The sequence below is a fragment of the Sinohyriopsis cumingii genome, chromosome 14 (assembly GCF_028554795.1).
Source record: "Sinohyriopsis cumingii isolate HCF-2022 chromosome 14, ASM2855479v2, whole genome shotgun sequence".
NCBI lineage: Eukaryota > Metazoa > Mollusca > Bivalvia > Unionida > Unionidae > Sinohyriopsis > Sinohyriopsis cumingii.
Window position 1 is genome coordinate 36,786,183 of NC_142974.1, and position 27,475 is coordinate 36,813,657.

General features: G+C 34.7%; 1 protein-coding gene across 1 annotated transcript; it reads left to right on the forward strand.

The window, feature by feature from the left end:
* The first annotated feature begins 150 nt into the window (after positions 1-150).
* Positions 151-27,427, forward strand: LOC149783588 (protein disulfide-isomerase A6 homolog). The gene is made up of 12 exons (XM_089931849.1): positions 151-295; positions 2,146-2,284; positions 5,880-5,937; positions 6,432-6,558; positions 10,981-11,117; positions 12,790-13,011; positions 13,646-13,795; positions 14,874-15,031; positions 17,991-18,063; positions 21,987-22,072; positions 23,526-23,622; positions 26,242-27,427. Exons 1-12 carry the CDS (start codon positions 280-282, stop codon positions 26,305-26,307), a joined length of 1,329 nt encoding a protein of 442 aa, XP_089787975.1. The 5' UTR covers positions 151-279; the 3' UTR covers positions 26,308-27,427.
* Positions 27,428-27,475: the final 48 nt, after the last annotated feature.

Below are 27,475 nucleotides of genomic sequence, written 5' to 3' on the forward strand. Positions count from 1 at the left end.
GGTAAGTAGTAAAATGTCTTATATTTTATTTTCTATATCAATGTTGGACCATAAATCTGTTCAATCCTCTCACTCGAAGACTTATCTGTGCATTGGACAAAATACACAGACTGGTTGATTTCTTGCTAAGAGGTGCACGAGACACGTACTTCCATTTTTGGACCAATCAGAGCGAGCCACGCTCAGAGTTGCGGTTACTTCTCTTTAGTGTGCGGTAATAGAAAATTTCATTTACAAAGTTAACAGTGATAAAGAAGACACGGAGAAGAAGAAAAAAACATGAGAGAAATCACAGGTTGGTATTTTTTTCACCGTTTGATTAAAACACCTTTTTTTCTTTTTTTCTGTTAGCTGTCACGTGGAAAGAACAAACTGAAAACACAGTAATCGGCAAATGTAGCTGAACTTCACCCTAATTTCGATTTCAGTACTTGGTGTAAATATACATCATCTTGGTGATTAAAATTTAATTATTATATTAAGGTTATAAAATTGAATCAAAAGTCGGGAACTGTGGACGTATTATTTGTCAAATATTTTTGAATCAACAATGACAACAGTCCTTTGACGCCCGAATTCGGTAGGTGAAAACATTACTGAAGTCTTGTCCTTAATGTTCTTGTCTTACACGAGTCCTTTTATAGACCAAACTTTTTGAAAAGGTTGTTCTACGACATCTTTTTATTTCTGTTTACGTTACTATATTATTCGTACACCATCCCGCTTGTTTGTACCCCGCTACTTATTATAACGACGAAAACTAAAGGATATTAAAAATGCACAGGATATTAAAAAATGCACAAAGCTTTGCTATTATTCATTTTATAATTTCTAACCCGATTGTCGCCAGAGGTCCATAACACTTTCAGTTTATTTGCGTTTCAAACCAAACGGAAGCTCTCGATGTAAACAAGCAGACAAGATTGCTCACTGTTCTTTCTGGTTTCAAAAACACACCATATCAGCTTAAAGAAAACAAAAAGAGAAGAAACAAAAAACAACCAAAACCCGCCCCCCCCCCAATCTTGGCTGCATTTATTAGTTGCAATAGCAGTTTTAATGTTTTACAAAATTTAATAACTTGTATAAAAAATGAACTCTTGTGTACATATGTTCAAAGAGATTTAACTTCAGAATGTACAGACAGTGAATTGCATCATTTATTGCTTGACTCGACCATCAAAATATGGCAACTGTGTTAGTAAAGAATCTGATTTGAAACGCAAAGAATTGACAGTATTTGTGCTCCCCCAGGTGACAATCAGTTAATGAATGAAAAGACTGTTTTGTACAATTTTTTTATTGCCTTGATGCTTTTTGTGTTTAATATCAGTAGGGGTTACAAACAAATGTGTGTGAAAATAATAGTGGAGAACAACTTGCTGGCCTGCAGAAATACCTATCAATCCAGCTATGTATCTAGAAAAAATTAACTCCAAGTGGAAAGTGCTGCTGGAATTGAGCAGCTCCACTGGCCTAGTGATTACAGCAGCATGATGCCCCAGTGCTAGACATCACTATAGACTGACATACTGCAGACATCATAGCGATATGACTGAAAAATTCTTAAAGCTATGTTAAAAATCCTAATCACACACACACCAGCTTAAGCTGTTACACCTATCTTAAAATCTCAAAGAAATTAAATTTGTTGCACTGTAATGTGAAGTACTGTTTGTCTTGAAAAAAATGTGGTATTTAGGAGAATCAAATGTCACAAAAAGGGTGAGAAAAAACAAAGGTTTGACCAAGGTTTCTGGTTGGACCTCCTTAGTTTAACAAAGTCTGAAATTGTTCCAGTTTTCCTGGATTGCCAACTTTTCATTAAAGGGAAATTTTATGATGGTGATAATATGAAAAACTTTCCCCAACATTTCAAGAAGTAGCACATTCTTAATGCACTACTCAAAAATATGTTTAGAAAGCAAAATTGATCTTACCAAGAAGCACTTGAAGATTTTTTAGGCTTTAATGAATCATCCCCATTCATATGGACTGGACCGGGATGTGAATGCATTTTTTTTTTATTGTTACTGTGTTTAGTCTGTATTATATTTCTGTATTGCTTTCATTCTGTTTCAGTATTTTTATTGTTATTGTGTTTAGTATGTATTATATTTCTGAATTGCTTTCATTCTGTTTCAGTATTTTTGTTGTCACTGTTGGCAACAGCTAGGGCACTTTATTCCAGCTCAGATGATGTGATTGAACTGACTGAATCTAACTTTAATCGTGAAGTTATACAGTCTGATCAGCTGTGGCTGGTGGAGTTCTATGCACCATGGTAATGTAACAGAAATAAAATTTTCTTATCAATAATGCAACATCAAATATTAACCTATTAAATTTATCTGTATTTTCTGCTTTCATTCGACCCATTTTAAAAAGTGCCCCCCTCCCCTCGCAAGAAAATATTAATACATTTACTAGTTTAATAGAACCTTCATAAATGAATGGGTCAAGTTTTGTTTCATTTTAAGACTCCTTATAACAAGTTTCATGCAGTTTTTAGCCGTTTTTAATTGATTTCAGAGGACATCAACCATTTTCTTATGATTGACAACAAATTTGAAAGGGACAGTTATTAACCATATTTGCCTACCCATCTGTTGCTTTTCTTTCTAGTTATCATATCCTGGATTGCTTTACTTTAGGGAATTTTTCAAGCACTTTATATGTTTTTGTATGTAGTGTACTCTGTGGATCTGTTCCGGAGACATTTAAATTGTTCTGCATAAGTAGTTCACCATAACCTACATTTCATGCTTTATTGACTTGTATTTGGGCATATGGTTAGTGTATAATACAGCTTTGTATCTTGACATGTGGCTTTTTCTAGGGAGCCATTATATCGAGTACAAGATATCGTATAAAAAGTGCGTCAGTGAGCTGTATTTTTTCATTCATGTTTGGGGTTTGCTTTTGTCAGATTCTCAAGCAGTCATCCTAATAGGGTTATGCCCCTTTGTGGGGATACTTTGACGCATGAATGAAACCATCATTATTGCAAATACAGGTTAATGTAACCTATATTTTAAGCTTAAATCACTTTCTAAAAGTGTATTTGAAATCATTGTTTTGTGCATTCATGGTACATGTATCTATATGTTTATTGGTTATGGAGAGTGGCCATCCTTTCCCTAAATTCCCACTTAGAAAGAGCTCTGTTTATATTACCTTCTGATATTTGCTGATAGGTCATTACAAAATGCATAGATAATTGATGTTAAGCCTTTCTTGTTTTTCAGTTTAGAAAGTAATTACCTGGTATCTTAGGATTTTGTTAATTTGATCATCATAAAATTTTACTACTTGGTATCAGTCTCCAAGCATGCTGTTCTGTCTTCTGTGACAGTTCTTGCTACAAGGACCTTGTGAGCATTGTTTATTGCCTTTTTTAAAAATGAATTTGCATGAAGAGTTCAACATTTTTTCCATGGCTTCAAGAATTTATGTTAGCAAGCTAGCATTTTGCTACTTGCAGTTCTGATATTGCTAGAATTTTTTTTATGAACTTGAAGTTTCCTGTGATATTTTGAAGAATGTTTTAATTTTTATTTAAAAATGTGAAATTGGCAAACTCATGGATATTGAAAAGACTATAGAGTTTTGTACTTGAAAATATTGAAACCATCAGAATGCTGTTAGTACTGAAAAGGGTTCCTTTCTGCCAGTGAATGCTATTACATGAAAGCATTTTTAATATAATACCTCCTCCCCTTAAAAATTGAACTACACAGACATTTTAGTCAATTTTCATTGGGCTCAACAGCACTTGTAGCATTAATATGCAGAAAGCCGATTCAGATTTTATACCTGCTGGACTTTTAGATCAATCTCCACAATTAGCATTATTAAAATGACTTTAATTGACTTTCTGTTTCAAGTTGGGCCTTAATGAAAATGGAGCTGATCTGACATACAGTATGACCACCACAGTGGCCATCATGAAATCTTTTTACATTTATCCATCCTGAATGGAAAGATATATTTACATATTTTGTATAAAACCCAAACACTTGATACCTGGTTAGGATGAATGCCATGAAACTTTTTGTTATTGCTGTTTCTTCAGAATGTATGGTCATATCAGCATGGGGCTTTTAAAAAAAAAAGACTTTTATGAAGTCTGCATGGTTCTAAATGAAAATGGTGCCAATCTGATATACAATATGAAAATATTTTATTGATAGGGAAATTCATATTGACATAGGATGTTCGCCAGTAGGCATCTTATGAGGTCTAATTGGTTGTAAATGAAAGTGGTGCTGACCTGATGGCCAATATGCCTGCCAATGATGGTTTCAGCACTCCACAGTTAAAAGGGTGAATTAGTCTTTTCTTTAATTTTTGGACGCTCGTTTCAGCCAGTAGAGAGTCAGTCCCATGAAGCGACTTGTGTTCTAAAAGTATTTTACCAACTGGGAAGGTTGTACAATGGCAGAGATAAAGTTGTTACTGTACCAATAAATATTTCCAAGTCTTATTAAAAGTTACTTTTCTTATGAATGAAAATACTGTGCAAAATTCCTGGAGAAAGTGACTAGTTGCTTTGTTTTGAGGTATATATGATCAGAGATCTCGGAAACGCCTAATTACACGTATTTGGATGCCAATTTTTGATCTGGGATGCAGAAAATCACTGAGGCGGGAGTACTCCATACGCATGTAATATGTGTGCGGCAAAATTCAAACACTTGCCAGTCCTGGTTCAGTCACCTGCTTTGTGGGAAAATGTGTTGATCAGTTAGCTGTGCTGATATTTACAATGACAGAATTCAGTGACTGAAAGACCCTTTGATGTACATAAATGTTGCCATTATAAGAGTACATAAAAAAGAACATGATGCAATAGCTGGGCGGCAAGTTTAAAGGCTTTGACTTTGATGATCAAACATACAAACGTGTTTTAAGATCAGAATCGGTGATCTGAATATATATTAACTGCCTTTTGTACGCTATTTCGTCATAAAATTAGTTTGAGACTGGAAATTAACCAGTAGGCCTGGAGGGAAAAAATGACTGACTTCGCTAAGTCTGGGATGTACCAGTCTATTAGATTGTCTGTTTTCGTAAATCATCAGGCAGATATTTTCAGACAAATATCCAAATCATTGAAAGCAAAGCCAATGCATTATTTTATTAAAGATTTAACTTTAAAATGAAAATTATGTAGGTCAGAAACGTATGGGACAGTGCTGTGTTGTGGAATTCGCGAAATGCGCTTTAAGGTCTAAGATGTTTTCGACTTGACATGTATTTGCAAAAATACGGCGGGGGGGGGGGAAACAACAGCAAATCATACTTTTTGACCATTGCCTAAAATTACTACAAGGACATAGACAAATAAATAAACCATAAATTTGCAATCCTGTCAATGGACTGTTGTAATGAAGTTATATTATAGTGAGTGATTACATTACGAAAACCTCTCCATCTAAAAATAGATGTACTCACATCTGTGTTGATTCTGTAGGAAAGAAGGGACTGCAACTTTTGATGGTGGGACTCCTATTTTACCAAAATGGGAGACCTGGACTCAGTTTTAAAATCCTAGCGATACCTCTGATGATACTTCAAGAACTGTAAAATTGATCATCATCATATATTTCGAAAAACACCTATTCCAGATTATCAGAGAAAAATTGTTTTCATCTATGCAGAAGAACAATTTAAGTTCACCTTTACTCTTACCTGAATATCTTGCCAACAATTGTTTTGTAATGTATGTATGCATGCATGTATATATGTATGTATGTGTGTGTATATATATATATATATATATATATATATATATATATATATATATATAGTGTGTGTGTGTGTGTATAGCCTTAGTGTAATTAATTAATTCTTAATTGTTTTTGATTTATTTACAGGTGTGGTCATTGTCAGAGTTTAGCCCCAGAATGGAAGAAAGCTGCCACTGCCTTGAAAGTAAAAGCTGTTTATTAGTTATCTCCCATTATATAAAAATGGGTTTAGCACCATTAGTCCATTGGACCATTTTTAGACGAATACAATTTTAAATTTTTACTACTTTGCTATGTTTGGTATTATTGCACAGAGATATTTGTAAATTCAATATGCATGCATCTTTTTGAAATAAACATTTGAATGTCTATTTTAATGTTAAGAATTTTCATGACATTGCTTAGTATAATAATGTCCATGAGGACATTGCCTTGAAATTACCTTGTGATGAAGTACACGATGAATATAACTTTTGGTGTGACGTAAGAAAATGGAACCCATTCATTTCATATAACAGAACCATTTTATTATAAAGGACATTTTAGTAAGGGAGTCACATGAAACTTTTGGTGACTTAAAACTGTACTTAATTAAATATTTTGAAAAAACAATCAGATATTGTAGTATATTAAAGAGTATGTTATGTAATTTTTATTTTTTTTATTTTCTACGTACAGGGTGTGGTGAAAGTCGCAGCTGTAGATGCCACTGCACATCAGAGTTTGGCCTCTCGTTATAGTGTACAGGGATATCCTACCATCAAGATATTTGGTGCCAACAAAAACAGCCCACAAGATTACCAAGGTACATGTTGCTCTATTTCTTGTGTGCTCCATGCATTTTGAAACAAAAGATATGAACATTTCATCAAGGTTTCTCCGTTCAATTTTGAAAGTTGCATCCATGACTCTTATTGAAAAAATGTGAGTCCCTGTCCTAAATGAATCACAGCCATTTTTTCCTTCTAGATATTCTAAACATTATGTGTATGTTACTGAGTGGTCATTAGATTGATAGCTGTGATTGTTGTTGTTGTTGTTGTGGGGTTTTACGCCATTTTTCAGCACATGATAAGCTATGCATGGCGGCCAGTATTAGTGGTGGAGGAAGAACCCGGGAAAACCCCAGGAAGAACCACCGATCCACGAAAAGAGTTGTGATTGTTATGTTGCAACTATAACAACACTCGGCTCTACCATGCCATTCTTTAATTTTGTTTGCTTCAAGAAGAGATTGATTCCAGGAAGTGACTGAGGTTTCTTTTCTGTACTAATTTATTTTGTTACGATATTTCCACCTCTTTTAAATACACTTGACTCCCCAGGGGCTCAAAATTAATGCTAATTTGCTCTGCCAAAGTAGTGATTTTACCGATGGACCACAATTATCCAACAGTTACTAATTTGTTGCTATCAAACAGTTATGAAATTGTCTTGTGTTGGATGTATCAAATAAAATTGAGTCAGCATTCCCCATTAATGATTAATTTCTGTTTGTTAAGTACCAACTGACATCTAGTACCCAAGACAGAGTAAATGCTCTTGGCACAAAATGGACAGGTGATAGACCACTCAAGTTGTTGTTGCAATGGGGTTTAACGCCATGTTATGTAACTGGTGGAGGAAGAACTTCGGAAGAACCAGTGATCCACTAGAAGCTACTGGCAAGCTTTCTTACATACTGACACTGGCCAAGCCTGAGACAAATTCGCTCTGACGGTGAGATGGCAGGAATCCATAATGGTGAGTGCTTTAGACAACTCTGGACCCTTCCACTCATCTAAATTAGTGCCAATTTTGTCATGTCATGGAGCATGCCAGTAGTATTGACCATGAGCACTGATTTCATTACTTCTGATAGGGTCTCTTGCTAGTATTGACGAATGGGAAAAAATCACATTTGTCGATTTGATGAATAATACAGAATTATAGGAAAGAATGTGCTTTAACATCTTTCATACTGATTGTGCTTTAATGTCTATATCATTGTTGATATGTTGGTACCACTATTTCCAAGGTGTATGGCTTCGTTACGGATCACTGCCATCTCACCTCTGTCTGCGGTGGTTCGAGTCTAAGATTCAGCCAATGTGGGCATGTGAGAAAGCCTGCCAGTAGCTTCTCGTGGGTCGGTGGTTCTTTCCGGGGTTTTCCGGGTTCTTCCTCCACCATTAATACTGGCCGCCATGTATAGCCTATCGTGCTGAAAAATGGCGTTAAACCCCACAACAACAACAACAAAATCCAAGGTGTATGGCTGCCACAGAAACAGCAGAAATTAAATGATTTTACGGAACTTGATTGCAAATAATGAAGTAAAGTAAGTATGAAAGTATCAGAAATGCTGTGAAAATGGTAAAAAAGGCTTGTGTGTAACCCAGGAGATGTTACAAAGCTGTGCATTTTTGGCACTGAGTATATGATGTGTACAAAAGTGCACTAGGCGTTTCATTCATTGATGGATGTTTTGGTTGGTGAAGGGGCATTCCCTGGAATCACATAATGCAAGCTTCTTTGACTTGGCTATTAAACAGTGCCATCAGTTGGTAATCTTGGACACAACTAGAGGGGGTGAGAGATATTTTAAAATTTTGCCAACTTGCCAATGTCATCATTTATGCAGGATGTCCAAATGCAATGGAAACTTCTGGCAGTCGTCAGAAGGGATTTTCAATATTCAAGTGGGCAGTGTTGATCAAAGAAAAGTAGATTGCTTATGTTTCTATTAAACATGTAGAATAAATAACTGATTATGACCCGAAAGCTGGAAACTTGATTTTTATAACATCAAAAAGTTATGTTGGAAAACCACTTAAAAAATGCAGAAACTCTCTTGAAAGACCATCTTTTCTGCCAAAAAATTATGGCCTCAAGACAAGTTGTCTCATAACAGGCCATACCACTATATAAACAATAAATCTGTTAATTGACAGAGCTCAAATCTGATAGCCCGATGCCTGGGGCTACTCTAATTTTTGTTTGGGCCCATCCTGTATTCATAGCGAATATTCATCCCTCAGGCTTGTCAAAAAGATAATTTTTCCAAAAAAACTTTGATCACATAGACGAAATGAATAAATAAATGTACTTTCAAGATGTTGATATACATGCCATAATCTAAATCTGATTACAACTGTTCTACATCAAATTGAGATGATTTTAATCAAATTGAAGCTTTGCTAAAAAATACGAATTTGTACTCCCAACTCTTCTGACACAGTAGTGTTTTGAGAAAACACAATTTTTAGTAATCTTACACAATAAATACCCCCTCCCACTCCCAACAGTCTATGCCCATTATGTGTAGTATGTATAAACGGTAATCTGTTATGATGAGAACTGATAAAAAACTATCCCTTGGGCAGTTTAAATAGCGGCAATTAAAGGAAAAGAGGTCAGATATAAAATTAAAGTTTCACATTAATTGGCTGACACTAGCTAGTGAGATGTGTTGAAGGTTGTAATGGGTGAACCCATTGTGCTAATTTTATAGGTAGGTTCAGGAAGTGGAACAACCCATTATAGGTACATAAAAGAGATGACAGAAAAAACTTTGTTGTGTGATATTAATTCGTCACAACAGTGTTCACAGGTAATTAAAATAGAACATGGCATCTGTGGATTGCATACAGTATTTTTTTTCTTTTCTTCTGAGGAATGAAAATTGACAGACATAATGTAATAATCGGGAGTTCTTTGCGTAAAATCAAGAGATATTATGAGATCAGGAAGTAGGTGTTGAAATACCCTCAGATTGGGAGGTTTTTCTCCTGGCTTGAGTTGACAGGTTTGAACTGTCCTGGCTTGTGGAATTTCAGTCATGGCTTGTGAGGTTATTCAAGACACCAGCCCAGGGCCTGTGCCTAAAAAAAATTTCTTTGAGCACTGGTTGAGAATATGGTCTTTCAAGACAGGTGGACTTCCATAGCAGTAGATTTTCAAGACGGGATCTACTGTAATAAGACGAGCATTATTTTGCAAATGCAAAGTGTTCCTTAAGTAAACACTGGGCTACTAGTGATCTAGTAGTCAAGTACTTATGTGGGAGATCATGGGTTAGAACCAAGGTCGAGTCATACCAAAATCTTGTAAAAATGGTACTAGCAGCTGCCTCGCTTGATGCTCAACATTAAGAGGTTAGTGTTAGGACTGGTCTGCCTGATGTGAGGATGATGTGGTAAGGTGGGACATGATGCCCTGTCTGTGGCAAGATGCCCCAGTGTTATACATCACTATTAACTTACACATTGCAGACATCATAGCAATATGACTGGAAAATTATTTAAAGCTACATTAAAATTCTAAATCACACAATTTATTACACCAACCATATTCTGAAGGTTAGGTCCAGACCCAGGACAGCTTGTAATCTAGCATTCTGAATATTGGAACAATGTGGGAGTCTTGATTAAACAAGTTTTAAATTTGAAAATGGAATTTAAATTTTAAGTTTACATTGGTTTCTTTGTAGATTAAATATTCACTTTAAGTTCCTTTCATCTTATTCATTACATTTGTTTTGTAGAAGACCTAACATGTATGATCTACATGTACTATTTATGTTTTGAACTCTCTAGAAATAATGGTATTTGTTAATCTCACTGTTGGCCTGCGTTAGATACTGCTTGCAATGTCAGTTTCTTTGTGATCGGTATTTATTGGTACACAATGGGTACTGATAATTACAGTACTTCCATGATAAACTTAACAGACATTTCTGCTGCTGAAGATAAAATGGGAACTGATGCATTTTAATTTTTGACCCAGATACCCAGTATTTTATCAGTTTTTCATTATTACACTTAAGCCAATCATAGTCATCTCTTTTTCTTTGTGTTGGAAATGATCCCAAATTTTAGTCCTTGACAATAATGACACAGTTGAATTAAAAGCAAAAAAAACCTGAGGTTTACTTTTCTGCTTGTAGGAAGCAACATTCCTAGCTGTAGTATAAATTGCACTGTAGTAAACACAAACAACCTCACAATGTAACAAACCACTCATATTTTATTTGATATCATGATGCATTTTATCTCTGCAATATGTCAATGCTGAATACTATATATGCCATATTTTCAAAGTTTAAACAAAATTATTTCCATATTTTCTCATAAGCACAGGGTTTAAAAACTTTGAACATGATTAATGAACTTAATATGTCAGATAATAGAGACAAAATTTCATGGTCTATCCATTTAATATGATGCTTTCACTTGCTTAACTTTAGGTCCTCGCCAGGCTTCAGGTATTGTTGATAGTGCATTATCCAGTCTGGGTGGTATGGTCAGGCAGAGACTGTCAGGCAAGAAGAGTGAAGGAGGCAAAAGTGGTGGTGGTGGTGGCAGCAGTGGAGGAGGACATAAGGTAGTTAATTTTGCCTATTTATTCTCATTCTGTGCCTAAAATATTTGAAACAGACTTGTTTGTCCATGGCATGATCGGAAAAGATATCAACAGGGCTGCCACTTGCATAAATTTAATCAGGATCTTCCAAAGTTTCAATTTTTCCCCCCACCTTTCCAGTTTTTTCCCCAAATCCTGAATTTTCAAAATGAAAAGAAAATATAGCTAAATGGGATAGGGAAATAAAACAGAATCGATAAAGAGAGACACAAGTGAGTCAGAAGCAGAAATAACTATATTTGGAGTCAGTTGGCACTGTATGACTTGTGATCAGTTTTTTTTTGTCTGTAACCTCATAGTTGGCATTGACATATGATATAGTATGCATTTGATATGGTTTTTATAACTATTTGATTGCACCTACTCAAAGAGAGCCAAAGTAATGCATGAATTCCACAAGGAACTAAAACTTTATCATAAAGTTAACACATTAACCCCTGGCGACGACTTTACGGGGCAGGAGGTAGTAACCTACTGCCGAGCACTGTTGCATCATGGTCATGCATGATACACTTTTGTGGGTGGTATTATAGAAAGGTGGACAGATGTAGCTCTACAATGATACCAAATAATCTGGAATATCTAGTTGGACTATAAAATACAGATAGAAAAACCTCATTTTTTGGACCTGACTTTTTTTCTACCCAAAATTCGTATGTGGTCGGAATCAGATTTTGTGTCCGGATTTTAGACTTTTTGGTCTCAGATCTAAGGCAAACCAGTATGAACTGCAGACAGATAGATGAGCCTTTGCAAAAAGTAGGATATGATGGGCATTTGGAATAAAGAGTGGCCTCCATACAAAAATAATGGCTCTGTTTAGCACAGAAAAGAAAAGAAAAAAGAAGTCCAACTTTAACCCTTCTGCTCATGCGCCAGTCAAATAGCCAACGAAAAATGATGTTTCTAAACAACTAGGCAGTATGTTATTGAAAGATGGCTGGGGATTTGCAGTTTTCGAGTCTGTTAAGAAATAGCTTTCAAAATGTGTTTCCTACTCACTTTTCAGGCAAAAATGACAAAAAGCTCCAGGGGTTAATGTGTTAATGAATATCATGCCAGATGCAGTGTTTGTGATGTAGATATAAAAATTTCATGTGGCGGTCAAACTGGTCTTAAAAGGCACATAAAGGCATGTAAATATATGGTCACAAACACTCGTACTGTTTTTATTCTTCCAGATCATTTTTCCTTTGGTATCATGATTTTCAGTGTACATCTGGTGGAAACCCTATATTAGTATCTAATTTAATGCATTTGTTGTAAAACAAATAGTATTATTTGCTTATAACTGTTTTCTGGTTGAAGTTGTTAGGTTTCAATTATATATAAAGGAGTTTCTTCTAGAAGTTTAATTTATGACTTACTCATAGTGAAGGTACACTGAGAGATTTAGTGATTGTTGTTGAAGTTTTAGCTCAAAAAGTTAAAATCAATTTCAGCAGTGTTCTGTATTGTGATATATCTTGCTTGAATTTGTTAAAGTTGAGCTTGACTCAGATTTTATCACACATACAGACACACACACAGAGATATTTAGACCTAACATGATGCCCGGTTGTAAGGACTTGGGTTATTTTGATACTTTCAGGCCATGAGCTGCTTTTAACTAATTGTTTTACTATTTTTTCAGCAGGGAAATCAAGAAGATGTAATAGAGCTGACGGATCACAACTTCCAAGACTTGGTTTTGGACAGCGAGGACTTGTGGATGGTAGAATTCTTTGCTCCTTGGTGTGGCCATTGTAAAAACCTTGCTCCACACTGGGCATCTGCAGCCACAGAAATGAAGGGAAAAGTAAAGTTTGGAGCCTATGATGCCACAGTTTACAAAGAATATGCTGGTCGATATGGAGTAAGTGCCAGATAAGTGTAAAATGGTGTAAATGTTTTTTTTATTGTGAAAAGTGATGTTTTTTGGGGGACAAAATGTTAATGTGTGATATTAAGATAAAATTAAATGAAATTTATTGTTCTAATTGTACAAGTGATGGTTGTAAATGTATTAGGTACAATTTTAATATGATAATTATATGGTATATGTTTCACAATAGTTCATTTACTCTTAATCTTAAGATAATAGGATATAGAATGGTTACCTTGATATAACTACATCTTCGAGCAATCAAAGTGCTATTTTTTTGTTTTGGCACCTCATGTATACATGGTTTAAGCTATGCTTTTTAGACAAATAGGAGACAACATGGCTGGTCCTTGTAATCATTAAAGATCATGCCTTCATATATTTAAAGCAGTATGTAGCAGGTGAGAATAAAAAATACTTGCACTGTTTCATTCATTTTTATTGTGTACAAAATCTGTACAGTCGAGATGGTTGGGAACAACTCATCACATTTGATTTTAATGTCTTGAATATGATCAGCATCATAAAAAGTCTGTATTTTAATATGATGCTCGTAACAATTTGTGATGTTGTTAGAAAACATGGTTTTATACTCAATTCATAAGTTGCCACTGACATTTTTCAGGTTCAAGGATTTCCAACCATCAAGATGTTCCCAACTGGTAAAAAAAGTGGAGATGCAGTGGATTATGACGGAGGACGTACCTCATCAGACATCATAAACTGGGTCACAGAAAAACTTTCTGAAAATGTTCCACCTCCAGAACTTTATCAGGTAATGGAAGTTTAAATCACTGCTTTTCGATTAGGGCTTCAGTATGTTTTTGTATACAGGATATTATTTTTGTGTATTTTGTCTAGTTAGTGGGGCTTCTTTATAAGTATATATAACTGGGATTTCACTGTAGCAGGCATCATCCAGTGAGTAAACAGAACAAATAAAAGGTACCACAGTGTTTTGATATGTATAATTTTGGTTCAGATATTTGTTAACATTTCTAATCTTTGTGTTTGCTTAATTTCATGACTTTGGAAAACTCCAGATATTTCATCTTTCTGTTGAAATTTTTATGCGCTTAGTTACCATAATTTATGGAGGAAGCAAGCTGAATGCTGCCCCTATCAGTACATCCAATTGCATCTCGTCCAATCCATCACAAATTTGGTTCTGTAATAAAAATTATTAAGGGACTTCATAATTGAAAACCAGATTTAGTATGATGCTAAATCAGATTTGATTTTCACTATCTTCCCTCTATGATGCAGAGCTTTGCGCTTCAGTTTTGTTTTGGTCCATTACTTTTGAAGAACCCAATGGGTTGAAATAAAATTTGGCATTAAGTTTCGCAAAGTTTGATTTGCTGTTTTCTGGCAAGATTTTACAAAGTTATGGGGCCCTGTCTAATTTGTAACGTTGCTTTTTATTTCCATGAAAGACCGAAGTTGTTTTTACTGTATTCTTAAAAAAGTAATCAAAATTTATTTTCTCTTTGGTTTAGAACTTTTTCCGTTTCATTTCATCATGTTGGCAGGGTTGTTGATTGCTAATAATAACAGATAAATGATGTGGAACAATTTCCATGTTGGTTCCAGATAGTAAAACATTTCTATTCATGTTGTGATTCAGATACCCTGCAAATTATTTGTATTGCCTATAATTCTAAAAACTTCTTGACAAAAGGAAGATTGTTAAAATCTTTTCTCAACATGGAAGAAATAGTACTATCATGTCATAATCAGGAAATGTGTACATTACACCAGTCAAGAGTTACATTCACAGATGTATTATAATTTTTGACATTCAGCCAGTGATTGAGTTGCAAACACAGATGCGCTGTTATTTCTTTTGACAGATTGTGGATCAGGATACCCTGAATAAAAATTGTGAGGACAAACAGCTGTGTATAATTGCCGTGCTACCTCATATTTTGGACTGCCAGTCTGAATGTCGTAACAAATACCTCCAGATTATGAAAGATATGGGAGAAAAATACAAGAAAAAGATGTGGGGGTCAGTACTTTTGTCTCTGGTAGATGTATTGAAAAAGGGGTCTGTGCTAGGTTGAGATATTGATGTGTGGTGTCTTTACTTTTGTCTTTGATTGATGTGAGGGTCACTACTTTGTATCTGGTAGATGTATGAAATGTGTTTTTTTATATAAGTATTTTGACTTTGGAAGATATACTGATGTGGGTGTCAGTACTCTTTCTCTGGTAGCTGTATCAATGTATGTATTGCTGTGTAGGTAAGTACTTTGTTAGATATATTGATGTGGGGGTCATTGCTTTGACACAGGTAGATATATTTGGTCAGTACCTTTTATTTCTGATAAATGTATTTTGTTGGTGAATGTAATATTGTTGGGTCAGTACACTGGTAAATGTATCGCCGGGACCAATTCTCTGGTAAATGTATTATTGTGGGGGGCACTACTTTTGATAAGGTGTCAGTACTCTGGTAAGTGAGTTATTGTAGTGTCAGTACTCTGGTAAATGTATTTTTATAGAGGACAGTACTCTGGTAAATGTATTGTTGTGGGGGGTGCAGTAACTTTATATAAATGTATTATTGTGGGGGTCAGTACTTTTCATAAATGTATTATAGTAGGGCTCAATACTTTGGTAAAAACCACTCCGGAGGCTTATGTGGTTAGAGCTTCTGCCTCCAGTGCGGGATGTCGTGGGTTTAACCCCAGTCAGGTCATACCAAATATGGTACTAGAAGCTGCCTTACTTGGTGCTCAGCATTAAGAGCTTAGTGTTTGGACTGGTCGGCCTGGTGTCAGGATAATGTGACTGGGTGGGATATGATGCTACATGTCTGTGGCATGATGTCCCAGTGCTAGACATGTCTTTAAACCACCACACTGCAGATATTTCAGTTATATGATTCAGATTGTTAAAGCTGTTAAAAATCCCAGAACACTAAATGCGTTAATATGGGAGTCATTAGTTTGGCATATTTAGAATAAAGTAGCTGAAATAAAATAAATGAATACAAGTGCTTATTTTATATTTGTCCAGAACAAAAAGGTAAATTAGTCATACAGGAGTTTTCCAAAAACATCAGTATGTTGAACAAGTATTAGAAAATATTGTACATGAGATTTTGGAAAGTTATTTTATGAAAAAAATATTGGGTAAAATTTGTCCAGAGTTTTTAGGAAACAAAAAGCTATTTTTAAAAAGTGTTTGAAAAAAAATTCCTATGTATGATGTCAGTGAAAGTTATTATTTTAAATGTCTTCCTTCTGACTTGTGTATGTATGTGTGTGTGTGTGTGTGTGTGTGTGTGCATATAGGGATTATGGCACATGTTCTGGCTATGTGATGAAGAGTAAAGTTCTAAAAGCTTAAATATAAAAAACAGCAAAAACATCTCTAAGAAAATAAATTGTTCCATATAAACATAAATATTCAATTCTAACAGGTAAAAGTTAAGTATCTTATTTTCATTAAAATAATGTATTTCTAACTGAATTGTTGTGGACTTGACTTTCTTCTTGATATGCTAGTATTTTGGGGGGAAGGAATTCGTGAAAGTTCATTTGGTAGAGCATTTGACCTGTAACCCAGGGGCTGTGTGTTTGATACCTTCTGGGCGGATCAGATTGGATGCCATGATGTGTCCTGTTGAGGGACATCCAAGTTTCCATTTCCACAGTTTGATATAGCCTGTAGTACATTTAATGTGCCATTTTAAAAAAGCATCTAAAATAATCCCAACTGTTTCAATGATGATTGTATTAGACCACAAATTTAAGACCCAGCCAATAGGTGGCTTCCAAAAAAAGGTAAAAGACACTAAAGGTACAGGCAAAAATTTAAGTACCTGTGACAAAATTGGATGAGCAAAACCATAAAACATAGTACCACACAAAAGAAAGTGAATCCTCAGTGATGGAAACCTTTGCACTAAGCAAATTTGTCAGGGATATAACTTATTGTCAACAGGGTCCAGCTTTTGATTTTAAAAACAAATAATTTTTTGTAATTCGAGTGTTTTTGTCTCAAATAAAATAGTTTGGATTAACAGACCTGCCAACTCTTATGATTTTGCTGTAAGTCTTCCGAAAATTACTCTTAAAATACATACTTATGGCATACAAGCAAAAAAAAAAAGATCATTGCCAAAAAATCCAGACAATTCGATCATCTGTGTTTGATTTGGATATGGGTTTCATATTAGAATTAGTGTAACCAGACTAACTTCACAGCAGTTCATCACATGCTTTAAACTGCACCAGTTTTGTTCATGCGAAGCATCTGCATGATCAAACTTGATAATAGTATATTTTTTTTAAACGAATGTTTAAGACGAAAGGGGAAATAAGCCTTTTGAAACATGTTAATAATCAACACAGAAGGAAGAAAAGGAATTTCAGAGTCTTGTGAATACAATTTGGAAGGGATACAATTGTATTGGACATGTGCCAATTTTAGTATGACTCGTGGCGGGAGATTTGATTACCTTAAGATGTTACGGTTATTATTAATATTAGTAACATTAATGTTCAGTTTTGTTGTATAGAAATCACTGATTCTTTAGTGCAAGTACAAATTGCAAAACTGTAAGCTTCAGAAACTCTGATCTGCTGTTGCATATATGCAGATTATAATCTGTGTTTGTTATACTGATTATGCCAAGCTGCATAGGCCCAGATCTGGTGCATTATGTGATAGTTGATCAGGGCCTGTGCATTGGGGTAGACCTTTAAGCAAGTTTTCAAGGTAAATACCAATCATCAAATTAAGAGGCTGAATAAATGGAAAGATGCATAAAAGAAAGTAAAACAGAAAAATCAAAGCCAGGAAACAGATGTTTAGTAATGATTTTTTTTTTATAGAAAACTAAAAGCATGAAAGGATTTAGTGTTTGCAAAACAGATTAGATACGCATCTTTTGCATGATGTTTTAATGATGCGATATTTCTCATGCTGATAATTATTTGTGCTGTCCTTGTTTACAGATGGTTGTGGGCAGAAGCAGGAGCACAGCCAGCTTTAGAAGATGGTGTTGGAGTTGGAGGATTCGGTTATCCTGTAGGTTACCATGGTGATGTTAGATCTTGTGACCAACTTTTAATGTTGATTATGACATTTTAGAACAGTTACTTTTCACATGGTTATTGTTTGTCAGTGAAAGCATGGTGAGACATTTTTGTCAATGACCAAAAGTTTGGTCAGTGTTGAGACGCTGATTTCATTCTTGTTCTAGTGACAGAGACAGCAATGTCTTTAAGATTCTGGGATGAAACACAATTATGGGTTTACTGTCAATGACATAAACATCAGTGCCTTAAGATTCTTTGAGACACTGGTATCATGTTTCTGGCAATGACTTACTGCATTGTCCATGTTAAGATTTATGAGGAGATATTGGTGTCTTTCTTCTGGACATGTTAGGGACAGTGGCTTTAGTGTTAAGAGTTTTGATGAGACATGGGTATCATTCTTCTGGCAGTTGGGACAGCAGTGTCAGTTTCAACGTTTATGTTGAGACATTGCTGTCCTTCTGGCGTCAGTAGGGACAGTAGCATCTGTGTTAAGATTTATGATTAGACACAGGTGTCATTCTTCTGGCAGCAACAGAGACAGCAGTGTCAGTTTTAAGATTCTCGGGTGATAATATAGTATAATTCTTCTGATGGTGACAACCAAGACAGTTTCAAGAGGTCAAGTTGGTTGTGGGTACATTATATCAAAGAGTGTGGGTGTGTGTGTGTGTGGGGGGGGCAAGACACCATGATCTGCAGAACTTGTGTGCTTTATGTTTGATTGGTTGATGGCTGTGTAATGACACGTCATCACTTGAAAAGCTTGGTGCCAAGGTAACAAAAGTGATGTTCCATGCCATGCTGGCAGACAAGTCATGACAGCTGACATGGGTTTGTCTAGGCAAGATTTTATACTGCAACTCTCTGGTAAGTTTGGCATGCTAGCCACTAAGCCATTGCTGATTCATATGTCTAATCTATCGAGTTGGTAAAGGGCATTAATTCATGTTGCAGTTATGCAATGCCAGATATTGGAGTTAGATCATTTAAAAGTTTATACAAGTTCCGCTTCATTACATCTTGACCATTTGTTCTTCCTAGGTTCATTTTGGAAATGGTTTCATAGCAACTGAACGCAGTAAAAATACTTGTTACATTGATTTACGTTACTCAAAAATTCTTGTTTTGCATTTAAGTTATGACCACATAGTTTCCTTGCACTGTGTAAAAATACTGTTGTACCTAGTATTATTGGGTTTTGTGAAGTTATGCAGCTTGATGATTACTACACTGATATTGCTAAAATAGGTCACAGTAACTCACTTCATGCTTTATGGTTAAATGTTTTAAGTTCATTTCCTGGTCACTGCTCATGCTAGAGATGTTAAACTAGATGATTACATGCATCACAAATATAACACCAACCTACAGTTCACATTTTACTTGCCTAGGTTAAGCTCAATATATTTGCACCCTGTACATATATACTGTACATATATACCATTATGCACATCATGATTTTGTGAAAAGATGCATACAAATGAATATTAAACAGTTTCAAAAGTAGGACACTGATTTGTTTCATACTTCATTGCTTTTAGTTCAATTTAAACTCTGTTCATGCTCTAATACTTGAGCTTGACATTTTGCATGCAATGACCTACTTTTCACATTTTACTGGCATAGTTAGGCTTTGCATTTAGCTCAGACAATAGGTTTTTGAATGCTTTGTTTTAATCTTATCTAGAACCATGACACTTTGATGGAATGTATCTTGAGAGGCAGTGCACCTTATAGAATTAGGTCATTCCATTTAATATTTTATGCTTGACTAACTTAGGTTAAATTATGTTTGATATTCGTTGATCAGGCACTTTGATGTCTGAGTCGTGAATTAATCTGTTGGAACCATACCCTTGAGAAAACCTCAGTGCCCAGTATTTTCATTTTTTGTTTTCCATCCTAGAATTATCCAACTTGAATATGCATCCTATTAAGTATTAAACACTTATTGCAAAAAGAGGCCTTTGTGACCTTTATTTTCTGTTGCATTGACTTGGTTAAAATGTGGCATTAATTTATTTGGTGCTGGTCATGCTAGAATCGTATAGGTATTGGATGCATCTCTTAATGCCACACTCATACTCCAAAGAAGGTCACTGATCTATATTTTATGCTTGGCTAACTTTTGTGCTTCACTAAAATAAGTATATATTTAGATCATGACCTTACATTTTAAAATATGATTTATATTTGACAAAATTCACTTCTAAGTAAGAAGACGCATGTTCCTTGAACTGAAAACTTGCCATATTATTGTACATTGTATATTGTGATCAGTTATTCCCAACATGTTAACCCTGTATTTTACATGTGAATGAATATTGATGACAAAAGTTTAGTGGCTAGTCAAGGTAATTTCAAATAAATGCATGATAATCTTGACTCACACTGGACTGTTTTGACCTTTTTCGCTGCAAGCATAGTGTATGCAAATTATTTTTACAAAAACTCCAAGTTTCAATCATCACTTGAACATTCTTGCACAGTAATCAATAGAAACATCAGTTGTATCATATTAACGAGCTGTGGTGGAAGTGGTGTCCTGCAAATAGACTGTTTCATACTGGTCAACCTAGTTACATGTACGGCTTAATTAGTCTATTTCTCATTAGTTTTTATAGGTAAATCAATTCTAGATAAAAGTTGAATAGACAGTTCATTACTTTTTGGTCTGAGTTGAATAGACTATTCATTACTTTTTGGTCTTAGTTGAATAGATTATTCATTACTTTTGGTCAGAGTTGAATAGATTATTCATTAATTTTTGGTCAGAGTTGAATAGATTATTCATTACTTTTTGGTCACAGTTGAATAGATTATTAATTACTTTCGGTCAGAGTTGAATAGATTATTCATTACTTTTTGGTCACAGTTGAATAGATTATTCATTACTTTTTGGTCACAGTTGAATAGATTATTAATTACTTTCGGTCAGAGTTGAATAGATTATTCATTACTTTTTGGTCACAGTTGAATAGATTATTCATTACTTTTTGGTCTGAGTTGAATAGACTATTCATTACTTTTTGGTCAGAGTTGATTAATCTTATGGACATTCTGAACTTTTGTTTTACTGTTTACATTTGTGTCTTTGCATGAGCTATCTGCAGTACATAATTCAGATGCAGGGTATTGCCATTACCATAACAATTTCAACCAAAATGTGTTTAAATGACATTATATGTTTAAACGGAATTTTGTAGTGTAAACAAAAAATATTGTGCTGTCTTAGGGTAAGGAAATTTTTAATGGGCATTTTGCCAGTTTGAAAGTTGCAGTATTCATGATGTGTCATTTTTACTTCTACCCTCATTTTGTTTCAGAAATTTGAGAAAAAGAATCCATCATTATGTTTCGGTGTAGGAGAGAAATCTTCCACCCACAGGATCAAGCTTTTACATCAGACACTTGCTCAGCTTTGTCTGATGCAAAATTCTGATCTCAGATGGACTTTTTTTAACCTACACTAATGGATATGATGAATTTTATTAATACTTTTAAGAAGCAGATTTTTTTCTCAATGATTTGGAGGACATTTTTTTAATAACTTACTACTGGTATAAAGCTCTTATTTATAGAAAATAATGTTCTTTTATTTGTTTTTAGGCCCTGTCAGAATTGCTAACATTTCATTGGTTATTATCACTTTAGTCTGAATGGTGTTTAGTGTTTACAATGATTTATTAAAGACAAAGTTGTGTAGAGGTGGGCTATGTTATTAATAACATTCTGGTTTCCTGAGAACTATTGTTAAAAAAACCCCACAACAACAATGGTTTTTGCAGTATTACTGCAGAACCATCTTTATTACATTAAGAAATGTTTTTCATGAGGAGTGGCATACCATTTAAAGGTAACAAAAAATGGTAGATTTGTTAAAAAATCATATTTCCTTTTTCATTTCAGGCAATGGTGGCAATTAATTCAAGAAAAATGATGTATTCCACATTGCTGGGGCCATTCAGTGATAAAGGAATCAATGAGTTCTTAAGGTACCCAAATAAATTCTTTAAAAAAATTATCGATTGAAAACAAATTTCATATGGCACAATGTATATTTCTGTAAATGAGTTGTTACAGTTATGAAGTTTGTTTTTGTATAAATTTTATCAGTGTAAAATTAAATCCATATTAAACAGCATGTTTCAACTTGTAATTTGGTCTTTGTTGACATTTCTGATCTAATGGCACTTAATTCAATCAAAACTGTCCAGGAACAGTCACCAAAGTGAAAATCATCTATCTTTTTGGGTTTTGCATATAGACTATTTTACCCAACAAAGTTACTCTTATAGTCGTTTAAGTTGGTATATAGATACTACACCTTTTGTGGTTAGGTCATTTCTCAGGCGCTATCTCTTATAGTCGAAGTACTTTTGTGGTTAGGTCATTTCTCAGGCACTCTTTTCTGTGGTCTTATTGCTTCATCAGAACTTCACACATTGAAAATTAAGACCCTGACATACATTCTAGGTTTCTATGATTTGTGCCTACCTTTGCATGTAATCCAAGTTTTTATAGGTTAGGGCTCGCATTTATTTCATTTTCTTTGATATTGCTTGTATTGGCACAATAGTTGGTACTTATGTCACATGGAGAGCTACACATTGAAGTTAATTTTTTTAGTGCAAGTTAGATTCCATATTACATACTTTGCACTTGGCTGATTACCTTGTGTGCCATTTATTGTGGTCCAATTGATATGCAGGTAACTTTTGGCATCTGAAAGGTCTCGGGGGGCCTACATTCCATGTTTCAGTGAGTTTTGCTTACCTTTGCATTGAACTGTTTCTCTGTTTTAAGGTTGTGGTTTAGGGCATTTTCTTAGACATTGTGAAGACCGCTCTGGTTGCCTAGTGGTGGGAGTTTCAGCCTTAGATGCGGGAGGTCATGGGTTCATACCCTGGCTTTTTTTTAAAGCTACATTAAAATTCCAGATCATTCACTCACTCAATGATTCACTTGGACACTAATGAACTTTATAATCATTTAAGTTGGTATTGAGATGTGTCAGTACATGGTTTAGAAGAAGCAAGTCCAGTGATAGTAATCTTGCACTGTAAGATGTCCATCTAGATACTTATGAGATGGGGATCTGACATTGTACTTCCAGCACAAATTGTATTGTGTACCTTGTTTTTATGGGCATAATTTGTCCTGCCTGTTAGGTTGCATAAAGACTCATCATGGTTTTAATATAATATATGATATAAGTGTTGTATAAAAGAATATTTCTCAGATTCATTCATTTAGCTGTATGGATTTTAACATGTGTATTATGTACCAGAAGAGTGGGTAACAAGAAGAAAAAAAATGTTTTAAGTTATGACATCAGGATTAAGTGTAAACAAAATATGGACACCTTAAGTTTAGTTCCCACTTGCAAGACTCCCCCTCTCCCTCAAGACACAATTGAAATCTATCTAGCCTATTTCTGTATTTCAGGGACCTCTCCTATGGAAGAGGATCCACTGCTCCAGTAAAGGGAGCAAAGCTACCAAAAATAGAAACAACAGGACCTTGGGATGGGAAAGATGGACAGGTATGTGGTTTTTCTGGCAGCTGGAAGATTAACTAGAGAATGCAATGCCCAAATATTCAGTTATGATTTTCAACCATGAATTAAAAACAACTAAGGTTTTCAATTGAAAATCTCATTTTGACACCAGTGATTGTAATGGATACCAGTGCTTCACAAATCAAAGTCTTAATCAAAACACTGTTTTGATTATGTCACCCACATATATTGGTTGTATATCAGTTATTATGTTTATTTTTTTTAAAAGGCAATCTGCTTGGATCGTTGATATACTGCCATATACCCTTGCAACGGCAAATAATGCACTGCCAGATCTTTGTTGTCTGCAAAGAATAAGTAGAACAAGCATAGCTGCCGATCTGCCTGTGCACTATGTGATGGCAGATCATAGTCTAGGTTGTTTGCAGTTGGATTTGACTTGTAAGCAAGTATAAACGGTAGTATTCTATTGAAGGTAATACAGTATTACCCTTGTCTGTCTTTCACACTACATTATTAATGTCATGAATGTGTTTACACTAATCTGTGGAGGGCAATACCTATCCATGTATGTCACATAATGTTGTGATTGTGATGACACTATTCTGTGGAGGGGCCCGAGTGGCCGAGTGGTCTAAAGCGCTGTCCGTTAAGGATCACAGCCATCTCACCTCTGTCTGCATGGGTTTGAGTCTCGGATTCAGCCAATGTGGGTATGTGAGAAAGCTTGCCAGTAGCTTCTCGTGGGTCGGTGGTTCTCTCCGGGGTTTTCCCGGGTTCTTCCTCCACCATTAATACTGGCCGCCATGTATAGCCTATCGTGTGCTGAAAATTGGCGATAAACCCTACAACAACAACAACAACAACTATTCTGTGGAGGGGAATACCTATCTGTGTTTGTCACATAATGAAAGTGTTCACACAGTTCTTTCATTGTGAATACAACCACTCTGGTGGCCTAGTGGTTAGACCATCTGCCTCAGATGCTAGAGGTCGTGGGTTCAAACCTCAGCCGAGTTATACCCGAGACTTATAAAAATGGTACTTATGGCTGCCTTGTAGGGTACTTAGCATTAAGAGGTTAGTTTTAGGACTGGTTGGCCTGGTGTTAAGCTAATGTGACTGGGTGGGACATCATGCTATATGTCTGTGGCATGATGCCCCATCATTTTAAACATCACATTGCAGACATTGTAGTGAAAGGACTGCAAAATTATTAAAACTACATAAAAAATCCAAGTCACACACCCACCCAATGGAAATACAGTTGTACCTTTGCAGGACTGATCAGATTATTTTATCCACTTGTTCAGAACATTTTGTCCTACCGATCTTTTCACTTGTCTCAAAATGTCCATAACTAGCCTGCATTTGACAAGATGTATGCATTTTACTCCATAAAAGAATTTTGTATAACATTTGTTTTCTCAAAGAGTTTAAATGTTCAGTTTCTGAATTTCAAAATATCTTGTATACACTACATCTTTCTCTGATACAGTAGCAATCAGTAATTGCATTAGCAAAATTGTAAAGAAATTTACTGGAATTCAGACTTGTCTAACTTCTTAAGAAATGATAAAATGAGAACAAAAGTTTCATGACACGAGTCATTTGTAATTGACACCGTTCTTCCAGAGTGCATACAGCATTTCCTTATCAGACAGTGGTTTTCCATACCTGGGTATGGCGCTAGCTGCGATGTAGAGAACTTTCTTTTTCTTTCTTTAATTCATTAATATTGTAAAATGTCCTGTAGTCAGTAACTTTTAACTTTGGGGATTTTCTGCACTTGCTGTCCAGTGTCCTGTATATACTGGCCAGTGTCCTGGTGTCCTGTATATACTGGACTGCACAGGCTTTATCAGGTCAAGAGATGTAATGAGACTTGATTGGTTCAATCATGAATTTGTCATTTACATTGACAAACACCAGTTGGATTAATAACCTGTGCCAGTTTGGTATATTATTTTCAATAAACAGAGTGATTCAAGTCTAGGATAATAATTTAGTGTGATTGAAAATTTCTTTGTTTCATTGATGTCATATTTGACATGTTTTGCCACCACATAGCCTAGGTAATGTTTCTTGGAGAAGTAGTTACTCTGACTTAGTAACAGTATTGTTTATCCCACCACTTTCACATGAAAATTTATTTTCCAAATATTTCCTTAAACCTTTCTCGCAAAAATAAGTAAACTAATTTTATCCAAATAGTGAAGATGATTTACAGCATCATTTTGACAAAAATGGTTTTCATTGCTTCCATTGATTGAATTTAATCTGTACCACATTATATTGAAAACTACCAACTTGTCTATATTTAGAATAGCATATATCAGACTAGCAGGTTTTATCAAAACTTTTTTTAAGACCATATTGTTGTATGTTGGTATAATTTTTATCAAGGGATCCAACATAGTACCATGTTATATCCAGAATTGTTAAAATGAAGTGCATTATAATGAGGTAGCTGTATTTGACAGATTTATTGTAATGTTTGACTTAGAAATTTGACCTCGCATAATTGCACTGATGTTTAAAATGCACCCTATTTGCAGGGGCAATTGTTGTTAACTAGATAGACTTCAATGACATTTTTATTTGATAAAATATTTCACATTCTTATTGCTTTCTATTTTGCAGCTTCCAGTTGATGAAGACATAGATCTGAGTGATGTGGATTTAGATGATTTGAAAGATGAATTGTGATCAGCATCTATGTACTATTGAATTATCATTTTAGTGACATGTGAATATGTTTAGTAATCATGGTGTACATGAGTTGATGTCTACATTGTATACATGTATATGAATGGGATCTAATATGAAACCTTGAAATTTTATCAGTCTTGAAATTGTGTGGAAGGAAGTGTTAGTGAAAGTATGCAAGTAATGGCATTAGTGATGTTTTCTTTGGGAAAAAAATTTTAAGCAAAATTTAATATCTGTGCTAGTCAAGAAAGACAATATTTCACTTGCATCACTTAACAAGGAAACCAGCATTCATGTTGCTGTTAGGGACCAACATTTAATTTCAGGGGAGGGCATCCAGGGGTTTTCTTGTAAGCAGAGATTTTTTCTTTTCTTTTTGACTCATGATAATTGATCTATTCGAACTAATATTATGGATATAATAATAATAATAATAATTACTTTTTATACAACTCGGAGCAAAATTATTTTGTCCAAGTCTTTTGAGTCGGGATTTGTTTTCTACAAAATCCATGCCACCTGCTCCCCGTATTATTAAATGTTTGGTCCCTTATAAGTTATTGGTGACATAAATGTATTATCATTTCATTTTTGAAAAAGTACAAAACGTGATAAAACAGTTAGGAAGATTTCTCTCCAAAGATATTTGCTCAGTCAAAAATGACGTTTTGATTTATTTAGCGTTATTGTATATGCAGTCATGTACTAAACTTTAGTGTGTTCTGACTCGAGTTTGAAAATCAGGTGAAGATTTGTTAACATGTTGTAAAAGCTGCTTCTGTTCATAGTACATGAATTCCTTAACTGAGTTTGAAATATTTATTTGAAGCTCCTTTTATGAAAATACATTCATTAATAAAATTGTTAAAAAAAGTTTTGATTTACTTTATCCTTTTTGTTTATCAATTCTTTCATGCATTCATTCTGCTTTTTATTGTCAACATATTCCACCTGAAAAAATAGAACTGATTACTGTTGAATTCTTTTAGTTGTTAATATAATACTTTTGTAACAGCTTGGCAGAATTGAGCAACAAAAATATCACAAGTACACATCTCCATGCATTTGCGGTTTTTCAGCCAAGTTCATTGTCAATATATTCCACCTGAAAATGAACTGATTATTGTCGAATTATTTTTTTAAAGTTGTTAATGTATCATCTTTG

Excerpts from the sequence above, each read along its gene's own strand:
- LOC149783588 (XM_089931849.1), top strand. Across the intron at positions 5,938-6,431 it reads AAGCTGCCACTGCCTTGAAA|GGTGTGGTGAAAGTCGCAGC; the intron begins GTAAAAGCTGTT and ends TTCTACGTACAG. Across the intron at positions 11,118-12,789 it reads GCAGTGGAGGAGGACATAAG|CAGGGAAATCAAGAAGATGT; the intron begins GTAGTTAATTTT and ends CTATTTTTTCAG.